The sequence below is a fragment of the Henckelia pumila genome, unplaced genomic scaffold (genome assembly GCF_033568475.1).
Source record: "Henckelia pumila isolate YLH828 unplaced genomic scaffold, ASM3356847v2 CTG_466, whole genome shotgun sequence".
Lineage (NCBI taxonomy): Eukaryota > Viridiplantae > Streptophyta > Magnoliopsida > Lamiales > Gesneriaceae > Henckelia > Henckelia pumila.
Genome location: NW_027331833.1, coordinates 5,418,568 through 5,433,048, shown reverse-complemented (window position 1 = coordinate 5,433,048; position 14,481 = coordinate 5,418,568). Strand labels below are relative to the sequence as shown.

The following is a 14,481-nucleotide window of genomic DNA, read 5'->3' as shown; positions in this document are numbered from 1 at the left end:
CAGTGAGTTTTTTTTTCTTTGGTTTGGTCGTTCCCTTCGCACAGTTGAGTGAGTTTCTTCCAAATTTCTTTGGCGGTAGAGCACGCCTTGATTTTGCTAAACATATTTTTTTCCAGCGTCTTGTACAGTATATCTTTGGCTACGTTATCAAGATTTGCTTTCTTCTTATCCTCAGTAGTCCACTCCATTCTGGGTTTCTCGACCATCTGTGGTTCTCCTCCTGTTATGGCTACAGCATTGTTGACTTTGAGAATCTTCATGGGTCCGTCAGTGATAACGTACCACATGTCATCATCTCGAGCAGAAAGATGTGTCTGCATACGAATTTTCCAGTCATCATAATCTTCTTTAGAGAACATATGAATTTTATTTAAAGAAGTCATGATGAATATCAGTAGCTGATAAGTTAATATTTTAATACATTTATTTAATTTATTTGTTCTTGAGTAAATGAAATTTTAATTGCTAAATTGTTGTTTGTGGCTCGTAATAATTGTTTTTCATGTCGTATAGGTCCGATCGAGCGAGATGAGTTGAAATGATAAAAGATAGAGGTTTTCGAATAGTTTCGGTACCTCGGCGTCACTCACCGATGTCACGACACAAGAAAAGAAAAAGGCCTAGCCCGTGTCTCGTATATTTTTATTATTATGGGCTGCGACTTTGTATTTAAGAAGTGGGCTGGGCTTTTGAAAATAAAGAAAAGGGAATCGAGAAGAAACGAGAGCGGGATCCGTGAGATTTCTGGGGAGAGAGCAGAGTAGCATGTCATATTTTGAGAATTGGAGAAGAGATTGGGAGGAATGAAAGTCTAGAATCTTTGTCCAATTGCAAAACCTCAACCCTATCAATATATCCTATATATATTCACGTACAGATTTTGGGGAGAGGGGATTTTTTTTGACAGATTTTCGGCCGCACACTTCCAGATTTCTTGAGGAGAAGCGCTGCACCAGAGTTGTTTTTGAAGAAAAACTCTTTGCAGCAGGCTAAATATCGAGCAAAACAGAAGGGAATCATTGAGATTTGAGGAGAAGAACAGCGGCAGCAAGGAGAGGAGCAGAGCACGGAGCAGACCAAAATTTTCGGATGCTACTTCCAGATTTTGGAGAAGAAATCAACAACGAAAGCAATTTCGAGAGTTTATTCTAATCTCTAGACTTTGTTCTTGAATTTATTTTGGATTAAACTATGTTTGAATAGTTGAGAACTTTTGTGGAACATCTTTTATTCATTACAATTATGAACTAAATTTTGTGTATTGAGATTAGGGGATCCGTTGCTTGAACCTATTGTTTGATTATTGATTATTCATTGAGTTTTTGAATTCTTAATTGCATATTTTATTGGTTTTAATGTTTTCAAAGGTTACCTACTTTTGAATGATTTTGTGTATTATAATTGAGATCGAGAGATGAAATTATCATATGATATAATAATTTATGTCGTGGATTTAGATTTAGATCGAGAGATAAAATCAAATACATGTGTGATAGCTATAGATTATTTTAATGAAAGGCTAGTGATTTTCATGAATATTTAATGCGGTTATGTTTGTTAAATAAGTGAACGAGAGTTACTTGTTACAATTCAATATTAGGTTTGATATAGCTCGAGAGAGTATATTAAATAAATTAGGAGAACCCGTCACCTTAAGAATAGATGAAATTTCAATTAGAAATAATATGAAAATTTTAGGGAATTGCAACGGTGAACCAAAATCTTGATATTTCTCTCCTCTTGAATTTTTCCTTGCTAGCTTTAATTGTTTTTTGGTTGAAATTTGAGTTTTTATTTTATTTTAGTATATTTAAATTGTTCAATCATTTTTCGTAGGTTAAATATAATTTAAATAATTTTATTTGGTATTTGTTAGTTAGTCTGGTGGAACGACAACCCTTAATTTCTATCTATACTAAAACTTGACACCCGTACGCTTGCGGAATAATTCGTGCTAAGTTGAATAAATTGGTGCATTGATATTTATACTATTTTTGAGTTTAAAGAAAAGCACGATCAGTAGCTAAATAGAAAAACCCTCTCTAATACCACTTGTTGGGGATCGATAACGTGTATAGAGGGGAAGGGGGGGGGGTTGAATACACAATAATGATAGTCTTTAAAATCTAATGCAGTAAGTAGACACAGATATGTTTCTTGGATGTTCAGAGCTCAATCTTCTACGTCACCCCTTCTTCCACCTCGGAAGAATTCACTAGAAGACTTTGGTTATTACAACGTCTTGCAATACATCCGATCCAAATTAGGACTTATCCAATGCCTAATATGGAACTCTTAGATTCATAGTTATAAGATTTAAAGCTCTTATCAAACTTTTCTTCAGATGGTGATGATGATTGTCTTAGTCTCTCGAGGACTTAAGACTTCTCAAATCCTTGTATCAGGTAGCATTCTTCAAACGATATCTGGATTTGAGCAACCCTTGAAAAGATCTCTTCGAAGATCGGATAAGGCTGTTTAAACTAAGGGTTTTCTCTTTGAGCGGTCGAGTATTCAAGATAGGTTCGAGAGCTCAGATAGACAGATTCTCAATAAGCGTTGTTGTGTCGTGTTTTCTGTCTAGAAAGACTTTGATATATATAGTCTTTGTTTTCAACGTCTTTCTTCTTTGTCCAACGGTAAGATTTTTCTACTGATAAAGTTTTCTGAATATTTCGTACTGGGGGCGCCTTTAATTGTCTATTCAATGTATCGCTCATATTAAATGCTATTTAAGGCTTTCTCACTTTATCAGATGAATCCTTAAATGCTTCGTCCTTTTTCTTTTCAGTTGTCTTGTCACTTTCTGAGATCTGAAAAACTGTAATTTCGAAATGTAGCGTGTAGCTTTCTGTATTTGAAGTTCGATAGATATCTCAGTCGGTAGGTATGTCTTTGTTCCGTTTGACATACAACTGTTTTGCATTATTCGTTGGTTGACAAGCTTTAGCTGACGTCGGTAGATATGTCTTTGTTCGGTTGACGTACAACTGCTTTGCATGATTTGGCTGACGTCGGTAGATATGTCTTTGTTCGGTTGACGTAGCTGCTTATACAAATAAATGACGGTCAACTAAACAACAAAGTATTGTTTTATTATCACCAAAAGTCAGGATTCAACAGAAAATAAATGTATAAAATCAACAAAGACTAATATAAATTAAAATAAAAAATAAAAAATGCACATACAATATATCTACAACATGCCATGTCACTTGCAATCGATTTAACTATTTTCATATGTCAATGAAGTTGAGTCTCCGTCATTCTATTGATATCCTTTTAAGTATAGCATAATCTTTTTGCTATAATTTGTTCTCCTTATGGATCATCTCGACTTCCTTTGCTTAATATCAGTTTTCTTTTTCTTTATCCCAGCTTCTTTAATCTCCAATTTATCCTTATGATATTTATGCATTTCTAACTTTGTGTTTCTTCTTTCTGTTGGCCCTCTGTTTTATTACTTGATCGAATTTCAAAGTTGTCATCAGTATTAGTATTGGTTGAAGAAGTATATGCCACTGACTCGGAAGTTTTCGACTTCTTGTTAGCGTGATGACCAAGTGATTGGTGAACCCATTTCCCGCACTCCATTACAATCTTCCACACGTGTCGTACTTGAACGTCTTATTCTTGTGTGACATCTTCCACATCTCATGTTCAGTAGGTAAAACATCCACGTCACTTTGACTAATAGCCGGATTGTTGAGGGAATTGTTATACCATCCCAAAAACTTGATAATGCGACTTTATTGCAGTCCATTCTCTCGCTGGAATTCTCACACTTTGATCATAAATATTATAGCAGGTGGCGATACTTTGTTAAAAATGCTTTTTTTTTTTTTAGTGATACCAACTTTTATATCATTGGTAGTAGAACTTCAAGCTCTTGCAAGACACTTCTCCTCCTCGATTGACCATATATCACCTTAAATTTATTATGAGAGAATTTATTTCTTTTTCATACTTATCATCATCCTTGAGGTTAATATTTTATATCTCAAGTTGCATCGAGTGTGTTGGAATTTGAGAACGGAACCTTGACATTGGTGTTATCGACTCTCTCTATCGGATTCAGATTCTTCAAAACCGACATTTTGAGATTCATTTGGTGAAATTTTCCACGGTGGCGTATGAGAGAATATGTGAGAATGATATGATATCATAGAAAACCATCCCTTGAAGCTCTCCCCATACCTTACAACCTGATTCGGCCGATCGGATTGCACTATCCTTGACACCAACAATGACATACACATAGTACACAGATGACTTTCAACATTTCTCACTACTTAACTTCTTGCAAAGCAAAGGGACCATGCACGTATAAAAAAACCAGAGCCCAAAAATTTAAGCTTCAATATCAGTACTTTTTCCAACATTTTCAAGATTTCACTTTGCGTTCGACTAAATAGGCAACATAAAATGATGTCAACAGAATGAATAAACACGATTAGTTTAATACGAAAGGAGCATATACTAGCAAGCACGGGGTATATATAGAAACAAGCATTTCAAACAACTAGAATGCAACACAAGTCCTTCTGATTTCATCCGGCATGTCTTGGACCGTAGTTTAGATAAAATTTAGGACACCAAAGATAAATGCAACTGTTTCTGACAGAGACCAAATTACTTTTAAAAGAAGCTCGAGTACATCAATGGACCCCCACTTACAAATACAAAAAGGCACTCAACCCATAGCGTATTTCTGAGTCCAGCTCCTTGCAGTGGTCTCGTACTTGCTCCGGTCCGTTTTGTACATATGTGCAATCTCAGGTACCAAAGGATCATCAGGGTTCGGGTCCGTTAACAAAGAGCAGATAGAAAGTAACACCTGAAACGAAGTTTGAATTTTTGGGAACTTGAATATTAAAATATCAGGATGAATCAGCCTTTACAAACTAGTGAGATAAACACAATGAACCTTTGAAATGGTTAAGGCAGGGCTCCACTGCTCCTTCAATATATCGAGGCATATGCTTCCGTTGCTGTTTATATTTGGATGGAAAACTTTTGTCCTGAAAGCAACCTGCAAATTATTAAGATGAATTTTAATGAATACACATTTTGGTTCAAAAGATTGCTAATAATGAAAAATAAAGCACGGTGTTAGGCGCTAAAAAGTAAAAACACCTTAGGAGGCTTGAAAGGGTAGTCTGGCGGAAAATGAATGGTAACCAGGAAAACCCCGCCGGCATATGGACTGTCTGGAGGACCCATGATTGTCGCTTGCCAGTGAAACATGTCCTCAGCAACAGGACCTGGAATTCATATCAACAGGAAAGCAAGAATTAGCATATACAAAGAGAAGTCTCAAGTTTTCTCCCTGTAAACGTAAAGAATGTTCATGCACAATCTTGACTATACAGATGACGAAGAAAGTAAAGATAGAAAATTTAGGCGCATGCAGTCATGCACACATGAGAAATGTACCACTACCAAAAATCTTGATCCGAAGTATTTGATCATATTTCACTCTTCACCGACTGAACAATAACCAGGAAACTTTTGAGTGCATGCAGCATGAGTATACATGCAAAATTGCAAATGATACATTTATGAACAATAAGAATAAATGGAGAGCTTATTTTCAAAGTACCATCTGTGTTATTTTTGTCCATCTCACGATCTGACCTATACTTGGGTAGTGTTTGCTTTTTCCTTAACAAACACTGCCTTAGAGTAGAAAAAAACTAAATAATAATCTCAATAACAGATTCTGATCAAGTCTTCGACAACAGTATCACAAGTATTTTCAAGAAAAACGACTGATTACATCAAAAACCTTGTCCAGGACTTGTTATCCATCATACCTAAGCAACATATTCGCAGAATTTTATCCCAAACTATCTCTGACTACACACGTCGATTGGAACAAATCGCTGCCAAGCTACTGAATCTACTCAAACACCTAATCAGAATTTTTTTTCCCATTCATTCTTATTTGAATTTGAATTAAAGTCAAACCTCAACAAAATTCTTAGAATTCATCTATCATCAAGAAGATTAAGTGACTCACACAGAAATGAAAATGTTTCCCATGGGCCAACATATGTATAGTTGTATACTTATATTTGTAACATTACCATTCCAGTAGAGTTTTCCAACTCACTACGCATCACCAATCCAACCGTCAAGCAAACAAAAACAAAAACAACTTAAAGATTTGAACTTTGAAGCTATTTTCACTTGTGCTCCATGAATTGTCGATCTAAACAGAGAAAAGAATAGACTATACAACATTTTAAATTAAATTCAGCAAAAATTCTCCCGTAAAAGATCAATAAGAAACTAAGACAATTCTGGAGCAAAACTGACCAGAAAATTACAAGTTAAAATTTGACCATTTATAAATCAGAACAAAGACGAAATTTTATCATTTTCACCTTTTGATCTCCCAATATGGCTCTATAATCTAAAAACATAAAACAAAAACTTTGTGTTCTAAAAAAACCCACTTGCGTAGACAAATCAAAATAAAAAATCATCTTCACAATTTTTTTTAAAAAAATCTTAAATAATAGTAATATACCAGCACTGCAAGAGGTAGGAGGATCCTTTTGAAGATCCTTGAGCTCTTTCAAGATCCGCTTCGAAGCCATCGGCGATTCTTAAAACTGCATAAAAAATCGACGCCAATCCATCTTCCTTAACGAAAATTTCAGAAAATATACACAGAAAAATTGGGTAACTTTGCTTTGAATCATACCAGGAAAAAAGAGGGTCCTCCGGCCGGCGCAAATCTTGGGGAGAGCCTTTCCGTCGTGAATGGGAAAATTTGCAGAGAAATTAAATGCAACGTAAAGAAATGAGTTTTATAGAATTATTGGAGAATCTTTCCTTTTTCTTTTTGTAAAAATTCATTGAATCATCGTGTTGATAGTCACCTGTCGATTGGTTGATTCCCAATTTATCTGTGGGATCCACTTTGAGTATATCCACATTTTGCTCGAAAGCAACATATTAACAAACTTGATAAAATCTATATTTTTGTTTCAATATATTTTAACACACATATAATGTAGGGTTTCTATTTGAAACGAATCAACTCGATTTATGAACATATAAAAAATAATATTTTTGATATAAAAAATAATATTTTTTAAAATTCGTTTTATCAAAATTATTCGTAAGACGGTCTTATAAGAGATTTTGTGATATATAATATGTAAAATTCGATATTTACTATAATAAATTTCATGTAATACGATCTCACAAATCTAAAATAAATTGACTCGATCCATACTTAAAGTAAAATATTAATTTTGACATAAAAAATATATTTTGTTTTGAATTATGTCGTATTAGAAATCCGTCTTACAAAATTAATCACATGAAATGGGATTATTAGAGTGTATTAGAAATCCATCTTACAAAATTAATCACATGAAATGGGATTATGAGAGTGTTTGCGTATTTTGTTTTACTAGTAAACTCGTAATTTTATTACTGTGGGAAAATATATTTAATTACCAGATTTATTAACCGAAAAGAAAAATTATCTATCATTCACATGAAAGAGGACTGAGAAAAAATAACAAAAAAAAACAAGCATATGTGCCACCATATTAGGTGTTCGCATACTGTGATCATTTAAAGATAAGCTTGTGTGTTGGGCCAAAACTCTTTTAATATCTAATGCAATATTTCCAACATAGCTACGATCTTTTTCGGGCCGCAATTCTGCTTACACAATTTAAAAAATTAAAAAAAATCGGATGTGACCTTAGTTGATTTGTAGATCATGCTCCTGTGCAATCTTGGATGCCAAAGACAATAGCCAAAAGTTTCGCACATGTAACTGAGTGAGGTCTTTCAATCTTTTTTCCAAATACAACAATCGGTTGACCCTCATAGTCACGCACCATTCCACCTATGACTTATAGCAAAACTGTTGTTGCTTATCTAGTCAAAAAAAAAATGTTGTTGCTTTCATGATATGTTACTAAAGTATTATGTTACGTAATTAAAATAGACAAGATGCTTTGAAATAATATTATATTATGTATTAATATTGTTACTATTATGTTATCTAATTAATTTAATCATAGGTAGTGCGTGTATACTTAATTCAGTTATTATATAGTTTGACCAAGAGGGTCTTTGGAATTTGTTTAATTACTTACCAAATCATTTTTAACATTTCAAAAAGATCATTTGTAGTGACCCTACCCAGATTACATACTATTAATTTTAATAAGCATGCAATCAAGATAATTTAAGCAATAGATAAAACAACGAAAACTAAAACTGTATCTACAAACCAAACCGGTGGTATACAACCGGTAACTAAAACCAAATGTAATAACTATTTAAACAACTATATCGAATGACCAGTAATAACACTATTGAACTAATGGAAACTCACTATTTCCACAACACCATCTCTCAATCCTATCTCGACCTACCGACATCGACAACTTGAGACCTGCCCGGTCGGATAGGGTGTCCAAAAAATAAAATACTGGACGTGAGAGACTTACGATATAAGATAAGCATGAGTAAACAAACCTAGTGTGATGCATGCAAATGACTAGGTACTGGTTATCTCAATATCTGCTCAGTCTGGGCGCCAATGAGTATGTAGTATCATCTGGAGTCAACTCCGCTGGGTACATCCACACACTCGTTCGAACCACCGTAGTGTCAGTCTTCGTCAACACGGCGTCTCTCGGTGTCAGACAATATAAAAAGAAATATAAGGCTGAGTGATCCTACTACAAAGGCTACCTCGAAGGAGGCTCAGCTCAACATGAATATGCACATGGAACATAATATATCAAAGCAGTAAAACATATATTATGACACATAAAATGCAACATATAAACATGTATACTCGCTGAAAATCTCGGTCAGTACTTACGTACCTCACTAAGGCAGTCCTAGTAGCAGCAGTCTAGGATCCGAGCCTACAAGCCAATATTTACCATATCATTGTTAGTGATCTAAAAACCTTAACTAAGCTAATAGATACTCCCTAATACTACTAGATATCTAGGGTAGTCCTTCGTCAGCCTTTTGCTGTTGAAAGCCCTAACTCCTGGGTACAACTATGTTACGACTTCAGAAGAGCCTCGCTACCGCCCGTACCTAGCCTAGATGGCTGGAAACGCCCAAGAAACACCAAGAAAAGAGAGCAAAAATTTGTGAATGAGCAAGAATTTTGATTCTTGGATGTCCTATTTATATGCAACGTTTGGAAGCTCCGATCTCTACATGCATGCCACGTTCAGAATTGTCCAGTTTAAAAGCTCCGATCTCTACTTCGTAAGCTCCGATCTAATGCATATGTCTGCGTGTCCAAACATTAGCGACACGTCACTAGTGTGCATTTCCTAACCTTCGGAAGGTTCGAACTCACCCTTTGCTTCCGATCTCAACTGCTATGGTTCGGTGCTTCCGAAACCACTTTGGAAGGTCCGATCTCTTCGGTGATTTTGAAGTCCTGATTTCATATTTCTAATCCGATTAATCACTTGGTTAATTTATATTAAAATTCCTTAATCATGTTTAACCATTGTTAGGATCGATTTCTTGCTTGAAGAAGACTTCTATACTCAAAGAATAAGAGAAGTTCAATGTTAGAAAAATCTTCGGTCGAGTAGTTGAATGCTTGAATCTTTGAGAATGAGTTTAGTTTTTATCAAAAACTGGTCTCTAGTCATTCTCACTTGTCAAAGTTAATTAGGCAACAAATATATGTGCGGAAATATGCCAACTAACAGATCGAACATATATGTAGAATGACTTGACTGGAATGTAAACACATATATGTTTATGGATGTTTGGAGATTTAACTGCTCCTACGTCACTCATTCTTTCTCACAGGGAAGGTTATACTAGAAGACTTGAGTTATTACATCGTCTAGTAATACACGCACTTCAATCGTAAGAATTATCCTTTGTCTAGATCAAAACTCCAAGAACACAATACAAGTTAAGACAGCAAGTCTTAACACCAAAGCAACAAGTGAAGTGTAATCAGTTTGAATGAATTCAAACAGGTTAACAACTCCTCTTCTCCATGATCTAAGGTAAATAGTTGGGAGTTGTTTCTTCGTCCTTCGTGATCCTTGAAGATCTGATATATGTATTTGATGAGTGAGCAATGTGAGCAAGCAAGTAAGGTATTTCGTGAAAAGTGCTCGATGAATGCTTACATTGCTTGTAAGCTGTTGTGTATGTCTCTCGTTATTTTTCTTGTTAGCATCCTTTTAAATATAGACATGTTCGAGTAACGTTTGTCCTGATGTCTTCATAAATGCTTGTCTCAAACGTCTCTTGATCTTCTGCATGTCTGTTGCGTGATTTTTGCTCGCAAGAGTAAGTGTCAAGTTTTAATACAGAAGTTAAGTCCAAGTCGATCCCACAGAGAATGAATACAATGATATTATATTAAATATTTGTAACTAATAAAATCTCAATCCTATTTAGAGCTACGAAAATGAGTTGGTATTGATTAACTAAAAGCTTGCGACAAATTAAATTAAATAACAAGGAATTCGCAAGACAAAATATCAATGAGAATATCAATGAGAATAAATTCTAGATGTTCAACTTCACTTGATTATCCACCATGATTAATTCCTATTGATTTCTTAATTATAAATTATTCTAGTTTATTAGGAAAGAATCCAATTATTTCCTACTCCATTTCTCAAGTGATACTAGAAGATATCTAATATTATCCTCAATATTCCTATCAAAGATTGAATATTAAATCCGGTAAATAGCACAATAATTCTTCTAATGTCTTTAATATAGTTATATGCCTTCCAAAAAATATAAACACCAATAATGTATTTTTCTATGTCGTATTCAAAATTTCCTCTCTCTCGAGTGATGAATTCTAAACAATAAATCATTCAATCTATGACCAATAAATTGAAAGCATTAAGACAAGGAAAAAACAAATAAATTATGCGAAAAATTCAAATATATAAATCAAAACATCAAAATCATGGGTTCAAGTCAAGATCCGTCTACACTCAAGCCGTATTCAAAATTCACTCTCCCGAGTGATGAATTGTAAACAATAAATCATTCAATTTATGACCAATAAATTGAAAGCATTAAGAACAAGAAAAAAATAATAAGCTATGCGAAAAATTCAAATATATAAATCAAAACATCAAAATCATGGTTCAAGTCAAGATCCATCTACCCTCTAGACTAAAAGATTAGTAATGAAGAATTTAAAAATAAAACTAAGCATGTTCTTACAAAAATTCATCAAAGCAAAAATATATAATCAAAGAGTACCAAGAATGAAGTTAGAATAAGCTTCTCCGTCCCCGGATGTCACCGTCTTCCATCTTCGTACCGAGTTCTCTTGCTCTTGTGCGCTCAAAAAGTCTCCTAGCCGTCCTTTCTGCTGCAAACCTTCGATATCCCACAAATATGACAAGAAATCCCATTTTAAGTCCGCCAATAAAAATTTTCAAAAATATTACAAACTCCAGCACGGATGCGTTGCATTTTATTCAGTCAGGGCGCGGGTGCACCGCGCACTTCTCTTCATGAGTGTGGGTACGCTTGCTCCTAGGAGCGGGTGCGCTGATCGGCGTAAAATTTTATTCGAAAACTCACTCGCCTAGCTCGTGTGCACTTATGTTAGGGCGTGGGTGCGCCCTGTGTGACAGTTATTTCGTGTTTCGATTTTGTTTTTCGCACTTCCTTTTTTCTTCAATCTTGTCTGTTTCTCCTCATTTCATCTTTTTCACTTCATTTACATAGCAAAAAAATTATTGTTGCCTAAATTACTGCAAATGACAAAAACAAACACAAACACACATAATATCGCTCGATACATAACAAAATCCAAGTTAAATCATATAAAATATAAGTACAAAAATTGCACTTATCAAATCCCTCCAAAATTAAATATTTTCTAGTCCCGAGCAAAAATAGATTAGAAAGAAGAGAAAAGAAAAGACACCAACAAAACAACTAACACACAAAATACAATTCATGATATCCATTAATGCAGTCGTCCTCAAAATTTATTTTTCTTCATGCAGTCCATTTGTTTGCTACATCATTCTCAAGAGTTCTCGTGTGTGTGTGATTTTCCTATCTCATCTGCCCAACCTAACACCCGAATAAAATTATGCACAGTGAGCCTAAAAAATTCATTCATCCCGCCTTGAAGTTTCAAAACGCAATCAACCAAGTTCAGTTTTTAATTGCACATATCAAAATGACCTTTTCGGTTATCATTGGATTCAATATAATTTAGGCAGGAGAACAAGTATCCAAGAGTAGATCAAAGTCAATAAAAAAAATCAAGATTAAAGCATAAGGATTTATCAAGCTTTCTTATCATATTGAGAAGTACGAGTAGAAAAAATATATATATATTAATACTGCCAAATTTTGCATCAGGCTTCTTTCTACACTATACATTCTCCTTCTTTATAGTCTTGTATTCAAGTGGATTAGAATTACAATCCAATGCCTACCCTCACCTTACTTTTTGTGCCATTACATTTTTCTTTGCACTTTTTAGCTACTCATTTTTTTTCGTACTTCCCAATTATAGGGTGGCTAAAAAGGCTCAATTGATTCAAAAATTCTCTAAATCATTGCTGTGCTCATAAAAATCTACCTCAAGTTCAAGAAAAAAACACAAGAGTTAAGAATGAATTTCTCTAATCCACATCACAAAATTAACATAATTGTTCTCTAAGTATAAGGAGTATTGAAGGTCATGGAATTACATGCATATTTTTTTAGAGAACTCAAGATAAAATATAGCTGACACCGATTCTACTTCTCAAATAAATCATCAGCAAACAATAATTTCAAATTTCTCATCACAGGCCTATTATGGTTACTAAAACATAACTTTGACTCACTCATAAAATAAAATAAGAAAGACTACTAGCTCAATGGTACCAGGGATGATAAGAACTTGTACTTGACCTGGAGGTACAAGGTTCTATCCCTGGGGAGGGCATGAAACTCCCTGTCATGGGAGAGAAGATCATGAGTACGGTCGCGGGCCCCCGAGAGATGGGACACACCCGGACCATTACAAAAAGGGCGCCCTTTTATGTAATGGGCTAGTGCGTCCCTCTGCTTCTGGCCCATCTGGCCTTCTGCTCTGGAGGCCCAGGCCCATACTCTAATTTTTTTTTGTTTTATTTAAACTAAACTCAAATATGAACAATAAAATAAATAATAAAAATAAAACACATATGCAGATCAGGTAAACAATTTCACAAAATCTCAAACATACAAATTAACCAAACCAAAAGAACAATCAATATCCCCCCAAACTTAGATTTGTGAATTGTCCCCAATGTACTGTGATTCGATAAAAGAACAAGGGAATACACATACCTATGGTGACGACTGACCGGCTTTTTCGGTATGAATAAATTCTATTGGCAAGTGAACCAGGTCAAATTATAATAAAGTGGACTAAGGTCCAGATGTCGAACCCACAGGGACTGTAAAAATATGATTACCAAAATCTATTTATCTCTACTTAATCTAGACTAATGAATAAAGATGATTTCAGATTTTAGATAAAAATAATAAAATTGCAATAATATCAAATTAATTAGAACGCAAATTATAACGCAGTTGTAAACTTTGAATTACGTAAAATTTTGGAAAAATTCGATCAAGGACACACGTAGGTACCAGACAATTCATGCAACAAGCAATCGATCTAAGATATCAGACTTAATCATAATTCACGGGAATTTTCCTAATTTGTTCGAAGGACTATTTCTAGAACAATCAAACCTATTCAAATCTTGATGAACTAATCTTTCGTAATTCTAATCAAATTTGAATGCATAATCACTGTGAAAATTCAGTTAACCCCTAAACCGCATAATGAAACCGAATTCTATTTCTAGTCAGTTTTACACTATGTTGAAAATCAAAGTGATCGAATTCGAAACCTCCTCTGTCGACTTGGAATCGATTAACAAGCAAACAAATAACTGGCCAAGAAATTTGTAAGACGAAGATAAATTTGATAATTAATAAACTCAATTAAGTATGAAAATCTCAAATAAATAAACCAAGTTTTTTTCATAAAATGTCTGGCCCAATCACGTGGCCTTGATCGAAAGAAAAAACTACTCACTAATAAACATGATTCAATAATCCAAGTTTTAAAACATAAAGTAAAAAAATACTAGAATAAAAAAAAATCTGAAGAACTTTGCTCCCTAGCCGCCGCAAGCTTTTCCCGTACTCCAAAAAGATCCAAAAGTCCTTAACAAAGGCATCCAAATTCTATATATATGACCGCGCCGAATAAAATTCCTTCAAAATAATATTAAATTCGAAAACTAGGTCACAGACACGCGCGCGCGCGCCTAAGCAGTCTCGCGCGCGCGCAGATTAAAAAACAGTGACTTCAAATGCCTCGCGCGCGTGCGAGGAAAGAGCTCGCGCGCGCGCGACTTCTCTCGAGATTCTCTGGAAATTTCTTCGGCGGGCGCGCCTCGCCCTGGA

At 34.7% G+C, this 14,481-nt stretch overlaps 1 protein-coding gene across 1 annotated transcript; it reads right to left on the bottom strand.

The window, feature by feature from the left end:
- Nucleotides 1–4,477: 4,477 nt before the first annotated feature.
- LOC140872414 (ubiquitin-conjugating enzyme E2-17 kDa-like) lies at nt 4,478–6,837 on the bottom strand. Its single transcript, XM_073275207.1, has 5 exons — nt 6,713–6,837; nt 6,536–6,620; nt 5,137–5,264; nt 4,928–5,032; nt 4,478–4,837 (listed from the first exon to the last, which is right to left on the bottom strand). Exons 2-5 carry the CDS (start codon nt 6,603–6,605, stop codon nt 4,694–4,696), a joined length of 447 nt encoding a protein of 148 aa, XP_073131308.1. The 5' UTR covers nt 6,606–6,620; nt 6,713–6,837; the 3' UTR covers nt 4,478–4,693.
- Between the last annotated feature and the right edge of the window lie 7,644 nt (nt 6,838–14,481).